The following is a 17627-nucleotide window of genomic DNA, read 5'->3' as shown; positions in this document are numbered from 1 at the left end:
GAGAGATCTACTGAATACAGACTGGAAAAAACACTTGAGCTTTCCGGATCTGCTGAAATTTAGTGACAGCACCTTCTGCTTCCTGAGTAACAGAGCTTTTTTCTTGGCAGCTCAGTCTGATGCAGTGTCACAGCTCTGAACATCACCACCTAACAGAAAATATTTAATACTGTATCTGCTACCTCCTACAAGAAAAAATAAACGGTGCTGAGACAGTGAAGAAGTTCCAGAGATCTTTTAAGATCATTTAGTTATTATGATCAGGTTAATACTTTTAATTTGTTGGGTTTTTTCATTCCCAGGATGAAAATTCCCTTAAGATACAACTAAGATTAAGAGTCTATATCTATATTTTAGGAAGGTAATTATAGCATCTCTAATTACCATCAGAACAAGCTTTACAAGCTTTTTTAGTAACTGCATGTAACAGCCATATGATTAGAGAACATCAAAGTTTAAAATCTGAAACTCAATTACAGCAACATCTACTCCTAGCTCCATTGTATTACTACCGGGTCAAAAAAGCTGTTTCATTCGCAACTTCCCCACCTGAATTAAGTTTATCCCCACCTGAGAATTTTCCAGAGTTGAAACCACCCTCCCTTATACAGTATGATTATTGCTGTGAGGCCTTTTCCTTCCCCCAGTAATTTCATGCTATATACATCCAAAATTAATTAGAACTGTTTTCACATAAAATCTCAGGGCTTTTAAGAATAAAAATTAAACAAGAAACACATGAAATGCAATTACAGAATAATATTTGTGGCATATAAATATTTAAATTTTTTAAAAATTCTGTATTTAGCAGAACACCCACAGCTGTTTTATGCTGTTAAAAAATACAACTGAAAAATTTCCAGTCAAATTTGCAATTCCTGTACTTCTGTTTCTCAGTGTACTGTAACATGTTCACTGATAAGAAGCTTAATTTAAAAAACATTATTATTCACTCAGCAGAAGCTGAGGAACTTCCATCTTCAAGAAGTACTATTTCAGCTGTGAAAACACCCTCCTCACTTATCTGACTTCAAATTCTGGAGGGAGGAGCTTCTCATTCTGTCCAAAGTCAAAGCAACAAGTGACACTTCTTTTTCAAAGGGCATCACAACTGACAAGGACGTACCAGTCAGGTATCCTCCCACACAAGAATATTCCCCTGCACGTTTTGAGAGCTAAACCAACTATGTCATCCTTTCTCCCCCCACAAATCCATTTTTTTTAAATGAAAAATTGTTATATATCGACACAACGGGGGAGATAATAAATCTTCAGGTTCTGGAAGACCAAAAAAAAAAAAAAGGCACCTTGAAAAATTACTTCAAGTGAAATTCTCATATAACACATGTAATTAGTTACCTTCATGAGGAATTATTAAAATTCCATAGGAAAAATAATTTTAAAAACCTCTTCCAACTGTTGGACTGAAGAGCACATTCTGAACACATGTAAAAGACAGTTTCTATAATACCATGCAACTGCCAGCTCTTGCAAAACCTATGGAACTCAAAGGGAAAGGAGAAGTACAAGCTCATTTCCCTCCTTCTCCTCCTAGAGCAGTTGTGGGCTGCAATGATGGTGAGACAGGGACTGTTGTCACCAGGTAACACAAACAAGTCATGCAAAATGCTCATGGAAAGGCCCTGAGCACCTGAAATGTCTGTCCTGGACATTCAGGTCACAAAAGCTGCATTTAACAGAGATTACATGGATCCCCCTATTGCAAACTTTTACCTGGTGGCTAAACTCAATTTTTGCTGTATGCACACTTTGAAAAGCCTCAAAATCCTGAGTACCCTATAATGACCCATGTTTCTATAGATAACCCATGTTTCTATAAGATCAAGAAAATGAGTAAGTTCTTTTAATGCTATGAAAGGGCAATTTCATACTGAATATTACACAGCTGGGGTAGACTGGGAGGTCTGCCTTTGGAGGTCACTTTTCTCCAGCTGAAAGAAAATCTCACTATACCAAATGCTAAAAAGGCACTTACCCTTATAGACTACACCAATGCCCAATCTGAAGTTTTAAGAAACGTTCAATCCTATAATATGATAAATATTTCTTGGGAGAGCAAAGAAAAGAAACCACAATAAACCCCCCCACCCAGCCACCAACAAACCACAAAGTAAAATACACAGAATTTACTGATGCTTTGCTTTAAAAATCATCTCCAGGGAATGCATCTACATTGCAAGTCTGGTTCTCCACAGCAGTAATGTGAACCTGAAAAGTGAAACTTTTAGTAATAAATACAAAAATTTCGCCCTTGAATATTTTACTTTTCCAGAAATAATCTTAAAGGCCAACATATGATCTCAAGTGCAGATATAAACTGGGACAAAAGCCCTGTTGCATATATAAGAAGAAACATCAGCACTGAGGAGCTCAGTAAAATAAGAACTTTGTATTGGTCTCAACATTATTACTCACCCGCTTTGGCCCGCTAAAAATCTTCCTGGTGTTTTCCTTAGATTTATCACCTTGTTTATTCGTGGATTTCTTATTGCCTTCAAGCACACCAGATGCATCCTCTGAAAACTCCAGATCTGCTAAAGGTAAATATAGACACGAAACAACCATTTTAAAAGCTGTTGAACTGCTACAGCATTTCTGGCATCTGACAATTCCACATGTATAGCTACTGAACTTACATAATGAAAAATCAATCTTCATCAGAAAAATCAGCTTTAATGCCAAGCACAGTCCTGGATGCAGCTCAGGCTTGCTGACTGGATTGCAGTAACACACAGAGGCATGACAAGGCGCACGTCACAACTATTACAGCGCTTCTTGCCCACTGGGTAAGCTTCAGGCTACTGCTTCCCATCCCGTACTCCTGTAAATCCCAGGGTACCTTTTACATGAGCTTACTAACGGCTGGCTTACTGCTACAACCCTGAGCAGCAGAGGAATAAAGCAGCACATGGGGTTCTTCTAAAGTGTAAGATTAAGAGATTTAGAAGGACACACTACAATTACAGAAGAATTGATCTTGTTTCACTTCCCATGAAGGCAGCCTGTTTATATTTGCTTATTCTGCTGTAAACAGGAAAAAAACAGTGATCAGCTCAGGAAACAGTCAGCTAGAAGGAACTGCTGACATGGCCTTTCAATGGATTCAATACTTGCATTACCACTGATTCCAGTACCCCCTCCTAGAGTGTAAATCTGCAATTGACTCATCAAATTAAATTTTTGTCCCTTGGAGACAAGGGAAAGGGTTTACTTGGCTCAAACCAGAAGTTACCACAAATTTCAAGATGGAAATAAAGAAGCACAGAGCAGCACTGTTTTCATCTGACAAACTATTTAGAAAACCAATCTATTCCTGAGAAGCTGCTGCTGTTTGAAAAGTGCACTGCAAAAACACAAGTGGGATGGGTTACTCTAATCCTGAGTACACAGGACCAGCCAAGCTGGGTAAGAAGTCAAGCAAAGGCAAAGCAGGCAACCAAATTTCTACCGCATTTTCAAGGACACAAAACTTGTCTGAGGAATAGAAGTATTCTTAATATAAAGCTCTAAAGCTTCCCAAATTACAGTAAATTTCAAGAGGCTTGGCAGCACCAGGACTGGCAGGATGCCAGCTTCAAGGCCCCTCCTGGAACCAACCTCTCACATTCTATCCCACTGGTTTTCACTGTAGTTGGGTCATGTGAGCACAGGAGCCTAAGAACACAGCATCAACGGCCCCTCTGAAAACAAGCGACTTTAAAAGATGTTTAATAAAATTAGTGTAGCTGAGGAAAAATACCACAGACCAATTTCCATTAACTTAAATAGAGCAAAACTACTTCCAAATCTATGTAAAAGACAACTCAGGTCTTGCTGAAGCCAATTTAAGGAGTAAAATCAAATTGCTTGGATAGACATCCTTATAAATCCTGAAATATTTCTCAAGTCAGGCCCTGAATGCAATTCTCCAAGGAAGTCAAACCAAGAGAACTGGACCCTCCTATCATAGGTAGAAAGCTGAAAAGTAATTTACTTGACCACAGCCATTACAAATATGGAAGTCAGTCTAGAAAGACAAAATGTCTCACCCATGAAATGAGAACAGTAACCTGTGCTCTGTGCTATGACTTGGACCTGGCATTGCCTTCAATAATGATTAACAATACTCTGCACCAGCTAAGGCACAATTTTAACATTATCTTAAGTTTCCTTGTCTGAATTCTACCCCTATGCAATTCTGAACTCTCCCACTTAAATTTGGTGATTTTAAATTCAAAGAAACTTCTTGATAAAAACATTTCAACTCCTACTTACACTAGGATAATTCTGCATTTTCTGATGTTGCTAGCACATCAAACACTTACCAGCTCTGTAAGATTACCTGGAATGCCTTTGTGTGAGCAGTGCTTTTGGAGCCTTCTAGGTACCCTGAAAGCACTCTGCATACATATCTTAGCAGACTTTTAAATCTGCACTAAACAGGGTCTGGGGGAGAAGTCTTTTGTTAACATAACTGAGTGAGGCAAACACACAAGTACTCTGGTAAGCAGTGACCCTACTTGATTTCCACTGGCTCGCTGCTGTATGGCTTTTTTGGGGAGGGCTTTGCCCCCTCACAGTGAAATTGGTCATACTGACCTTTTTTGTAGTATGGGAGCATGTAAGGCCTTTTCTCCTCTGTCCAATCATTTTCAAGGCCTTTATGGTCTTTAAGATAATTTGCCTCTCTTGGCTAGAACTGGAAAAACGTTCAAAGACCAACTAAGGCAACAACCACAGTAAATGTCCTGGGGAACGACGATGGAATTTTGTTTCAGTGTCTCAGGGTAATTCTGCAAAAGGTTTTGAAGTCCAAACAGAGCTCTGATGCAGCCTCTGAAGACTTTGATGTAGTTTTAACTGGCTTAAAATATCTATCCAATGAAGGTGACTCAGTTTTTGAGAAGATGCAAAGGAATTCAGAAAAAAAAAAAACAAAAAAAAAAAAAAACAAAAACAAAAAAAAAAAAAAAAAAAAAAAAAAAAAAAACCAAAAACAAAACAAAAAAAAAAATAGGGCCAGTTGGCTCACCAGAACTGAGCTGAGTGCTGGATGCTGATTTACAAAAGCTACATTACCTAAAAAGATTACAGGAATCTCATCTTGATCACTGAAAGGAAAAATGAATTGATGACACGAAGGTTAAGCTGTATATGAGAACTGCTTTACAAGGCAAAAGACTAAGCTGCAATACAGATTTCTCTTGGATACAACTCCCCACTGATTATTACAGTCAAGTCAGTCACTTTCTTCCAGTATTCTTAATATAAATATTAATAATAAATAATATAATATTAATATAAAGCTTCTCCTCACTGGAGTCATCCTGTACTCTGGTCACTGAAATGATAAAAGCAGTGTTTCAAATCTAGGAAAGTCTCACCAGCCCCTGGCATTCTGGCAGAATCCAGCTGAGAGTCTCACAAGCCAAAGAGGCTTTTGCTTCACTGGGCTGCTACAGAGGAATTTAAGAGAATTTTAGATTGCAATAGCAAAATAAAAAGTAAACTTTTACTAGAACTCAATGTTTTGGCAAAAATCTAAGGCTAATAAGGTTATGAAGTATTTTCATTAAAAAGAGAAGTGTGGTAGCAGCATCTAGAAATTTAAAATGTGCAGGTTTTTTTCAGAGTTGGGAGTCTTATTTGCTTGGCTTTTGTTTACGGGGTTTTTTTGTGTTTTTCAACTACTTCAGCAGAAAAGACTATCACAGAAGTGAGCAACAGAAAAAGTTTTTCAATGTGAGCCAAACCTAAATTTATCTGTTTTGCAATTTTTCCTGCACTAACAATATGTTCCTGTAGTCTTTGCACTTTCTTGAATTTCATTTGTAGAAACATTTAAATACATATCCTTAAATTATTATTATTATCCGCTTACTTTCCCTCTGTGAACAGAGGACTGGAAGAAATAGTCTTTACAATGTTTCGTTATAAAATCTCTGTCACATGTTTTAAATTAAGGTTCTAAAGTATGTTTAATAAAAACACACCTAGAGTATGGCAAGTAACCAAATCAGTATTACGGCAAAGTAAGGCTGTGAGAGAAAGCGTCAAAAGCATCAAGTTTTTCAAAACACTGATTATGACACGTAACATTCTTTATGCACAGAACAGCAAAATCAGTCTTGGGATTTTCCAGGGCTGAAATTCAGAGAGGCAGTCTGGCATTTCACCTGTCAACCTGGAACAGAACAGTGGATTTTTATCTGGGGATTTATTCATTAGTACAAAGAAAGAACAGCACATACAGAACTCAGGTAGCATTAGCACCTCTCAGTACTGTTCATCATTTCAGGACAGAGTTTTATTGTGCAAGATGTTCTGAAAGCTGTTTCTCAGGCTTGGAGTCAAAGCTGGCATTTTTCATGGATGCAGAAGTTACATTCTTTTCAGTATGCAAAGACAATACCTCAGAGCAATGTCACATTTTACTGCAACTTCAGGCTTAGATCCAGAAGCTCTTGAGAAATTCTCAGGCTCAGCATCACTATATTTAAGGACTCTTCATCATGGTTGTTCTGAGCGATTCAAAATTTGCAAAGGTCTAAGAGAAAATAGTCTGAACTTCAGCAAGGAGTCCCACAAATTTTAGGGCAGCATCAGACTCCCAATTTTCATAATCTTTACTACAGGACATCACCCTTTCAAATTTCAAAAAAAAATCCTGCAAGTCAAATCTCACCTGGCAACAGCAGCACAAAACAAGAATCAAATGAGCAAAGGAGATGCAAAACAAAGGGGAAGCATCTCTCAAGCAGAGGGACTGAGAGGTAGCTCTTACCTGAAGTGGAGAAATGCATTAAGAACTAACAAAACATAAATTTACATCTCCCTGCGCCATGGAAATCTCTTAGGAAAATATTTCAGAGAAGCCATCTGTGATACCTGGGAGTATAAAGGCCTGCTTGGTGAATGCAGTGCCAAATGCAAAGTGTAGATATTTACAGACTTCTGAGGACAGCAGCTGAAAGGATAATTTGATGGGTCAGCATCTCAGCTGCATTAACTGTACCAGCAAATTTTTCCCTTGGAATAAATGGCTGAACAAAGACTCATTAGAGACAGGGACTAAGAGGACTACTTAAGCAGCCCTGCAAGATAAACCCATTCTCCCAAGAGGCTGGAACCCAAGTGTCTCATCATAAGTAAATTTTATGAAAACAAATCATGGGGTTTTTTGTTTGAAAACACAATCTTCTTGTACAACATCAGTATCCATTTGTTCCTTTCAAATCCACAAAAAAACCCGAGCAGTGACATTTACTTTTGATTAAAAGGCTTACAGAAAATTCTCATTTTAGAAACAGCTATAATTAGAACAGAGAAATTAACATTTTTCTCCTCTGAAATTTTATTTCTGGATTATATTAGCAGAAGCTATTTGTAGGAAAAAAACCCCCCAGCTTCTCCAACATTTGCAAGGCTAGATTGAAACCCTCTCTTCCCTATCACAATGAAATACATCTGGTCTGAGTCTTAAAATGTAACAACTTCAGTGAGTTGATAAAACTTCTCATGCTTCTTGCTCCAAAATGGTGGACCAAAATGTTCCACAGAACAGTGGCAGTGCTTTGAAATATTTATTCCAACACAAGTGCTTCTTTGGCATTAGACTTTTTCAAAACAAAAGGGCTAAAAGCTACCTTCCAGCAAAGCTATTCCTTTTGTTCTTCACCAACACGCAGGACCCAACCAACCACCAAGCAAGTCTGATTTTGCAAAGGATTTTAACCACCAGAACTTGCTCAGCAGCTGCCACGTGTACAGTTTTACTCGTATATATATATATATATATATATATATATATATACATATGAGTACACACACATCCCACCCCCCAACCTGTACAGAAGAAGGGGATATCTAAAAACTGAAAACAAGAGCAGAAACAAATATGCAGAGGCTCTCCCTAAGTCAGTTATCTGACTGGCACTCCATGGGTGCCCACAGCCTCTCCCTCAAGTCGTGCATCCTCAGATATGATGGAGTTAGAGAAAGATCCAAACTGCCTACAAACACATTCAAAAGCAGAAAAAGATATTTCTCATTTCTTAAAAGCTACTCAAATGTGAGCACTCAGCTCTGTAATTGTGGGCTGATCTGGAGGCACTGTGGGAGGATACCTGCCTTCCAGGCATAGAGACTTATTCTCAACACACCAAAAAGGTACAGATCTTCTGCTGGAAAATAAAAAAAACCCCTCTACCTCTGGCAAGAGATCAAGGGCTATAAAGCACACTTCAACAGAGATAGGAAACACCAGACAGGACCACAGGAGGAGTTTAACTGTTAGATTTCAAGTCAGTTTAACTGTTGGGTTTCCAAATCAGTGGTATCGTTCAACAAATTCCTAGGTACACTGCGAAAAGAACAAAATATTGAAGTCAATCAAAATTAAACATCACCCACGTATTCCAAAAGAGCTCTACTGACCTGCATTAGTGCTGAGCTGGCTGTCCTGGGAGCAGTTTTCATTGCCATCAGAGGTTGACTGTAGTGAAGCAGCTGGTACAGCTCTACTTCGCTTTTTGTTGGCCTTCCTTTCTGCTACCTGCCACTCTTCATCTTCGTCCTCGCTCTCACTTAAGTCATCAAACCCAAAGTACTTGATTTTGTAATTGGAACTCCCAGAACTTCTAGAGGCGCCTTCATCTCCCCCTCCCTCGTCTTGATCATCAAACCCAAAAAACTCTAATTTGACATCCTTCTTGGATTTGGTATTGCTGGGTCGGAACCTGGTTGTAGTTTTTGTGGTGGCCATGTCAGCTTTTTTCCTCAGGCGCCCAGCTTCACCCAGGTCAGTGGGGGCTGCTGAGGTGAACTCGTCCATGCGCTCCATGGTGTCCTGGATGGTGACATTGCAAACTGACAAGCAGGACGGGTGCAGAACTGTGTAGTCTCTAGTCCGTCCAACCGTCCCTCTAAAACTGGTCCCACTACTCAAAGAGACTTTTTTTCCTGGGTTCAGACCATCATTATTTGACTCATTGTTTGCTTTGGATAAAGACTGACTAGTGCCATCCATTAGCTTGTCAAAATTTGTTGCCCCCTGCAGTTTTGCTTTGTTGGATCGACAATATGTCCTACAGTTGCTTGGCCTAGGAATAGTTTGCACGAGTTCTTCACTAATGGCTTCCTTTGGATTTTCACTATCTTCTTTATCACACTCCTCATCCTTGCTCTTCACCTCTGAGAGATGTTCATTGTCAAAAGCTAATATATACTCTCCAGTTCTGGTGTCTTCAGTTTCGTCCTCCCATTCATACAAGTGAGTTCTTAGTGGCCCCTTGGTCTGAGATGTTTCTGACGGAGAATCTGTTTTTCCCACGTGGGAGTCCCAAGAATCAGGCAAGTCCTTGGCTTCAGTGTTGCATCCAGAAGTGTCTGTGGTCTCAGCATTGGTTTTACTACTGTCTCCAGCATTGTCATAGATGAAATGACTGTTCCCATTATCTTCTTTCAAGTTCTGGACTTTATCTACAAGAAAAGATATATTTATTACTAAAATGAAATATGAAAAGAAGTCGCCCATGTGGGCAACTTTGGAAAGTAACAACATAACAAAAAGTACTCAGCGATCATTGATAAAGAACATTAGAGCTCTTTATCCACCTGGCTTATACTTGTTAAGCCCTCCAATTTAAAGGTTTTGCTATCATAGTGTTCTTGGAATTTCTACCAAAAAAACCCACCTTGAAGTATCACTCTGAAAATATGTGCGTCGTGTAAAAGACAGTGGTAAACCCTTAATACGACCACTTATTTAACAAGGCAAATTACACAATAAAAGGAGAAACTCTGTGGTGAAATTTTCACAAAAGACAATTACTGAAGTTTCACACACAAGTGATTTACAGTGAATAACTAAAGAAAAACTACAAAATCTCTTATTACGCAAAAAAATAATTTATTCTTGTACACTGAACAAGAATAAAACAGCAAACAACTTCAACTGTCACTTCATTTTGCTGTTTCAAATAAAAATATTTGGACTCACAAAAGAAATATAGAAAAATACAATTCTTATCACAAATTTTAGTTTTATCACTTCTGAACTTCAGGTTTATGCAATGAATTTCTGCGTCTCTGAAGAAGAGCTGCTGCCAAAAGCTATTCTTGCACTTCTCCAACCCACAGACGCACTCACATCTTGCGCTGTCCAGAGAACATGTTCCACTATAAGAAGTCAGTTTTTGTAAGGTTTGTTTCTAGCCAACCAGCACTCACACAATAGTAATGCCAGGAAATAATGCAAGGACTAAGTGTTCCACCTGCTGTCCTCTCAACTGGCAGGGAAACCATTCCTTTCGTTCTCCCTGAATACCAACAAAAGCTTGGTGGATTTGGTACCGGAGTTTCATGATGACTGCATCTGCCATCCTGTGTTGTTGACACCACACACACGAGCACAGACACCCAGCAGTATGAGAGGGTTATTTCCAGGAAACAAGAACTTCTTGGAAATTTCTGAGACAGTATCACCCAGCACAGGAGCCCAGGTGCAGTGCCTGCCGTTACTGCCCGCACTGAAAAGGCTGCCTGGGCCAGGAGAGGCAAGATAAGAAGTCTGACAATGCAGAAGGTCGTGGTGCACAGAAGAGCAGCACGAGATGGGATAAACTGGAGACACAGAACAACCGGGACGGCGCCAAGTGACAACAGAAACGTTAGAAGAGAATGTGCTTAGAAGGCGTGTGCAGAACACGACAGTGATAAAAGGGGCTCCACTGGCAGAATGCAACCCCAAAGGTTCAAATACTTTAGGCAGCAAAGGCTTCCTAAACTCATCAATAAAATGGAGGCTAAAGCATCTCTTTAACACTAGTCCTGACCACATTAAATGTCATCAGCTTCCATTTACCCATGTGGCACAGAAGTTGCACAGCACTGACCAGAAGATTTCAACCTCCTGATGAGGGAAACGAGCATCAGCACTGCTCCAGGGACTTCGGCTCCCTTGTTTTCAAATTAAAACGGCATCATCTAAATGCCATCTTTGCACCTATGTTTTATAGAAGAATTTTAAGGTACTGAAAATTCTAGTAAAAGAAATGGCTACCAAACCCAGTTTGCAGGAAGTTTGTTTAATCTTTGCTAAAATTCCTCAGAGAACCAGGACAAGTAATATCTGACAAACTGCACCTAAGTTTTCTGGAGTCCAGCTGAGGTCTTTCACAGAAGCTATATATACTCAGCTAGAAGTACGAAAAGCTTTTCACAGAATGTATGAAATATAAAACTCAAACCTAAATCCCTCAAAGAGCAAGGAACCCTAACCCTGCCATCTCCAAGATGGAATCCTGGTTATTATTTTTCAGTATCAAAGTGTTATCCAAGCAATATTGTTATTCGCATTTCACTCTCATGCTTGCCATAATGCAGGAGGCACAACCAAAATGAATTTTTCTGTAATCAGGGAGGGAGTTTGACAGTGTACAGTGTGTTCCTTTCTCCCATATGTTTAATATTATTGTGAAGCTGAAGATTACCACAACACTTAGACACGAAAAACAGCAAATTAAATTTAAAACACTTTCAGACTTCCTTGCTAAAATACACTGTTTTGCAGCCTCACCATTACTGTTCCGTATCTAAGGGAACTTCTTGTTTCTCCTCATGGGTAAATGTGATCAAAATCACTTTCTCCAGTCAGTTCCGCTGACTAATAAGTAACAAATCCATTCTAGCCCAGTCAAATGGCTTTATTGATGCTTGGTTTATTACACTCCTGAGAAATGCTAAAAGGCAAAGAGCACTAACAGCTCTTTATGTTCACAGCAGGACTTGAGCTGCCTTTGTGCAACCCAAGCATCAGCAGCTTTGAACCTTGAGTTGTCTGAGAAGATTCAGTAAGTATCAACCAAGTCTTGCATCTCAATTTTACCTTTCAGTTCCCAATTTAATACAGCACACCCAGGTACTGCTAAATAGCAAAAAAGGGGCAATTCACCTCCCCCTTGATTCTGGGGCACCAAAGTTTAAAAAACACACGCTACTTCAAAAGTCTTAGTAACTGCACCAGGGAGGTTTTTCCATCTCCAATAATACGGCTGATGGAAAACGGAACCACTGAACTCTTTAGTGTACACCAGGTAGAAAGTTTGGCTTTGAAACTGGATCATCACAAAGCATTACTGGAAAACTAAGCAGTGACATTCAGAGGAATACTTCCTCTAAGGATCCTTTGTCAAGCCACTGTTCTCATCTCATCAGTGGGTCAATAGCTGTCAGCCTGAACCTTCAATACCAGAAAGTACTGCTAATCACTTCCTAATTGCCCAAAGGTGTACAGGAACTGCAATTCCAATAACCCCGAGTTTAAAAATTACAGTATTTATTGGCAGCAACTACTACAGCAGAAGCTAGCATGACTGTAGGAAAAAAAAATGAGAAAAGGAACTAATTGTGAATTACCAGATATTCTGTAGTCCACAAGAGGTATGGAACTTCCTATTTTTAACTGCAATTAGGCTCTTTTGGGGCTCAAACACCAGAATAACTCTTTCAAGTAATTTAAAATCAGCAAGAGTATACAACTCCCCTCCCCAGGTACAAACACTGTATACCTTGGAATCGTAACAATATTCTGTGGTAATCATGATTTATTTTCTGTTTAAATCGCTAAAAGTTGCTTTATTTCATGCTCTACTTTATGTCACTTAACAAGACAGAGATGTCCTCAGCATTGCTGATGAATTAAAAAAAAAAACCAAAGCCAAAGTAAAACTTCCACTCTTTGCCACAAAATATGAGATGTTTTCACATACAGAGATGCGTATTACTAAATTTGTACAACTGTATTTAAGTGATGATGATGATTATTTCAAGTAACCTCAGTAAAGTTACCACTGGAGACGAAATTTCAGGTTCAGACAATGCAAGATAGTAAATTTACATAAGGCAATAAAGTTTACACTCTTCTATAATATATATAGATACATGCAAACACACAAACAGCAGGAATGTAAGAGAGCTGTCAAAAACCCACTGCTTTTTCAGTAACAAACCCTAAAACATAACAAATACGCATCTATACTTACATGGATTAGACTAGATGGATATAAAGATAACATTCTGTTCCTATCTTATTTAAAAAAACACTTACTATAAGCACTCACTTGTTAGATGGAACAAATGTTATTCGACACATTCAACAATAACAGTAAACGCCTCATGACTACCACAGGTAGCCAGGGGTACTACCTCCTCCCTTTTCATTTTTAAGGTCATGGACAAAATGAAGAATGCAATACTAGAATTAAACAACCCCCACTCTTTTTTTTTTTTAAAGAGAAATTAATTTTTTTAGAGATAAGAAACCTACATCCTTCAGCTCAACATCTGACAGTTCTGACATGAAAATGTCTCACATTTCAACTTCATTTTTTCTTTAAGTACCTACAACAGTAAAAGTTTGACAGAGGAAACAATGAGGTTTAGAGAAAAGATAAAGAACTCTCCACCAAATACTGAAGCTGTAAGAGTTAACAATCCATACCCTGATCCTTCAGGTATAGCATGTACCAAAATGGAATCCAAAACAAAGTAAAGTAATGCTTTAGGAAATCCAACACTCTTCTGGGCAAGAAAACCAAGCCACTAGTCCATCTATCCTCCAGCCTAGTCCCTGTGTCACTTTTCTTTCATTTCCACTTCAACTTGTAAGACTAAGTCACTGGGCTCCAAGTCTGCAAACATCATTTTCAGCTCCATAAAAACCAGATCATCATTAACAGTCGAACACTAATTGCCTACAGTCAAACAAGGCATGTTTTAGTTAACTATTCAGTGGCAGAGCTGCAGAACCTTATCTGCTATTTTTAGGCTACTCAGAGCACAGAGCAGGATCTTGGTCTCCTACTGTAAATTCCTACCCTAAAGAGATTCAGGGCTCACAGGGCAAAGCTGGCCCACAACTCAGCCATCACCCCCCCCAGGCTCCTCAAGGCCAGCCTGTGGCTGGGCAGGGGACGGTGCTGCCGCGGATCACACAGCGCGACATGTGCCAGCTCCATGTGCCAGCTGGGGCTCACCGCTGCCTTCCCAGGGATTAGGGACCAGCTAAAACCTCCTCTGCCTTCCCACCACGCGGGCAGCAGGGAGACAAGGGCACAGATGACACCTGAAACAGCACTGGGCCTTTGAGAGCTGTCTTGACCACGCTGAGTTTGAACAAAACCAGTTGAACAGCACAAATGTTAGGAGAAAACGGAACAACACAAAAGGACAATCGATATTTGGCTCGGTATGCTAAAAAACCATGTCACAATGTCAAAATACTATCACATATGCAAAATAAATGCTTACTCCTCCCCATGTACTCATGGAGGAGTTGCCAGTGTTACATGTTAGCCCTACAAACCCGAACTTTGGGTTAGCTTTCTCTCTTAATTAACGCCAAACAAAGTATCCTTCAAGCTATAAACAAAAGGCAAATGGCCTTCTGTAGCCTTTGCAGCATGAAACCTTACACTCCTTTATTGCTGTGTAAGTAGCTGTACCAAGCCTTCCCTTCAATACTGAGATAAACGTGATTACTATTCACAGGAAACAAATAAACAAACAAACCATATTTCTTTTAGTATTGGCCACAATGCACATTCATTTACTATCAGCCACAACCACTGCAAATATTAAAAGGAGTCAGAAGCAGCGAAATCTTGAGAGCAGGCAGGTGGCATGATGCCAATTTTACATCCTTCTTGACTTCTCCTCCAAGAGACACCAAGACGTGGTGGCAAGAAAAGGGAACACCGAGAATTGTATGCAGGACCCTCAAAGCCCACCAGCTACTGAGAGCACGTACAATTAACAGGCTACAGCCCAGGGACAGACCGCTGACACAGGATGGAGGGAACAGTTTGTTAAGCTCATTATGAGCTGCTGCTCTGCCTGATGTCCCTCAGCACTTGGAAACATTTATTATGGTTCCATTTACGCCATCACCAATGTTCTCAAGCATAAAGCTACATCACTTCACTCTGCAACTTGCAGCTGACCAGGCTAAAGGAAAGGTGCTCCTATCAGATCCCTCATTTCCAGGAGGAGAGCCCAACTGAGACACACAAAGTGTCTTCTCTGGTTTGGTCAGAAAACCGGGAACTGCAGAGAAGTCATGCTTTTTTCCAGATTAGAGAACAAATTTCATTATGCATTGGAAATGAAATGTTTTGATTGGTAAGACGAAAAGGTTGCAGACTAAACTCCTTTGATACATTTTCTGTCTGACTGAACGGGAAAATTCAAGAAAAAAGCCCATGGAAACAAAATACACAGTTTATGAAATGGGCAAAATTTATTTGAATTAAGTATCCATTAATGCCTATGAGATCTTGAAAAGCAGTGCCTGTTAGCAGGTATGAAGAGAAGACAGGAAGATTTGACTCCCAAGACCAGTTTCATGGTCGACAATCTCTAAAATAGCTAAAATTATAGAACCATATCCATAGCTATGGTTACAAATTCTTAAGTTTGGATTCTAAATTCAAATTCTAATTGAATTCCCAACAAGCCCGCATGCAGGCGAAACAGACAGTTTTTGAGTCTTTGCAGATGTTTTAAGTGGCACCTTCTTTTGCAGAAAAAAAAATCACAGAAAACAGTGAGGGGAATTATTTTACCACCATGACAGCACTATTTTCCTTAAGAATCGTTTGCTCATCTTGTTCCCTTTTCCAGCACTCTGAATATCAAAACTCTAAGGCAATTTATATGAAAAAGAATGTTTCTTACGCAGTCTTAACTAAGTTCTCAATGACACTATGTCTCCATTTCAGTTAGCTGTTCTTCTAAACATGAGACAGAAGACACCCCAGACACCTTTTCTGTTCTCAAATCACCTGGGTGCATCTGTCAGTCTGATAACTCCCTGTTCAGCATCTCCAATAGACCATTCCTTTCATTCCCTGAGCCTAACAAGATTTCCATGTTTTCAGAACGCGCTGCTGCCACAACATCCCCCAGTGCCTTGGCTCCAGCCCGGGAAAAGGCTGAACCCTACCCACAGCATTATTGCTTCCAATCTTGCAGCCCTGTTTCAGCCATACAAGTAATTCCTCATACGCTTTTTTCCACTGGGAAGATGTGCTACCAAGGGGGACTCTGAGAAGTTATGTCGTGCTGGTACACTTGGCAGCAAGTGTACAACTTCCTAAAAAGTCCTTGTATATATTTGAATGGAAGTGGAAACCTTTCAAAGGGGTGCAGGCTGACATGGCCACCTTCCCTCTTGTGCAGAGAATATTCACTGAACTAATCCCTTGCCTTTATCTCAGGCAATATTTTTAATGTTATGACAAGATGGCTTTTGAAGCGGGGAAAAACACAATGGGCAGAAGAGCTGCTGCACTTTGTAGTGCAAGAGTTGTCAGAGCCTGAAACATTGGAAAGTCCAATGAGAGACACATTCCTCCACACTCCAAGCTCAGAAGGGCATCTGAGCTCAGAGCAGCAAGAGAAAGGCAGAAATAAACAATTCCTAAGTGTCATGGGCAACACACACACGAGGGGCTCACACACACCAGAAATACCCGTCGTCATCAGCTTCTCTAGGGTGAGCTGCTATGGAAAAAAATTAAAGCATGCAACATTAACAACTGTCAAAACAAATGTACACTTAGGTAAGTCAGTCTGAATTGAGACAGTACTCATGAATATGTTGAAAGTCTTTAATAAATACAGAGCAGTTTCTTAAATGAAAATATGAACTAAGTTTGAACTTGAAGAACATTTTCCATCCAATTAATAAGACCTCAGCAGTTTGAGTCTGAAATGGCTTCCCGACCAACTGGTTCCTGCTTGCCTGCATGCTTTGGCCCACTTGAGAGGTACGAACCTTAACAGGGGTTTTTTTCTTCTCAAAGCACTGACCAACTGCTTCCAATGCAAAGTTACTTCAACTTTTTAAGCATGAGAACTGAGAAGCAGTCCAAAGTATGCTCTTTTAAAATCTGCTCATTGTACAAGGCCATGAAGAAAGAATGAATTTAAAAGTATGGATTGCAAAATTCAGTTGTATAGGAAAGGGGAACAATAGATAAAGGGAAAAAGTTCCATGTTCTCTGTACATGGACATACATAGTATGAACTGCCCTGTCATGAAGAAGAACATGTTGTAGAAATCAGATTCTTTCCTAAACACTGGGGTATTTTTCTGTATTGCCATTTTAGCAAACAAGTATAAACACTGAGATTTAAACAGAATTTCAACTATTTCAGACTTCTGAAAATCACCTCAGGAAAAACCAACACGCCACCACTAAAGAAGTAGCAGATGAAAAAAAAACCAAAAAAAGAGAGAGAGAACAATAATCACACCAGTTTGAACATGGGCTACTGATACAGCAAGAAAACTCTGTGTAAGGGGAAAGGGGATATCTCCAAAAGGGGAAAACTTACCAAAAATCAACTAAAGAAGAGCGGACCTGTGGAAAAACCCCAGCTATCTACTTTATGTGGACAAACCCACCATAACTACTACCAACCAACCAAACCTCGTAACACTGAAATTCTGTGGACACACGTTTTCTGGCAGACCTTTCCCCTTCTCTGCTATCAGTTTCTTAATGCTTTGACCCAGCCAGAGCACAGCTGCAGTTCTTTTTAATCATGGCTGCTGCCAGCTG

General features: G+C 39.6%; 1 protein-coding gene across 5 annotated transcripts in view; it reads right to left on the bottom strand.

Moving 5' to 3' along the window:
* Positions 1 to 17627, bottom strand: part of WAPL (WAPL cohesin release factor) — a 65907-nt gene that overhangs the window by 38713 nt on the left and 9567 nt on the right. For 4 of the 5 annotated variants that reach the window (XM_066191619.1, XM_066191616.1, XM_066191621.1 and 1 more), the window contains exons 3-4: positions 8437 to 9480; positions 2437 to 2555 (exon numbers count right to left, since the gene is read on the bottom strand). In XM_066191619.1, coding sequence (XP_066047716.1) covers positions 2437 to 2555; positions 8437 to 9480 — 1163 coding nt within the window. The remainder of the gene's footprint in view (positions 1 to 2436; positions 2556 to 8436; positions 9481 to 17627) is intronic. The other variant, XM_066191620.1, reaches the window with a different exon arrangement.

This window comes from Chamaea fasciata, unplaced genomic scaffold, assembly GCF_029207755.1.
Source record: "Chamaea fasciata isolate MVZ Bird 193981 ecotype frontalis unplaced genomic scaffold, bChaFas1.0.hap1 SCAF_9, whole genome shotgun sequence".
Taxonomy (NCBI): domain Eukaryota; kingdom Metazoa; phylum Chordata; class Aves; order Passeriformes; family Sylviidae; genus Chamaea; species Chamaea fasciata.
Note: the sequence above shows the minus strand (reverse complement) of the source record. Positions and strands in the feature narration are given on the sequence as shown.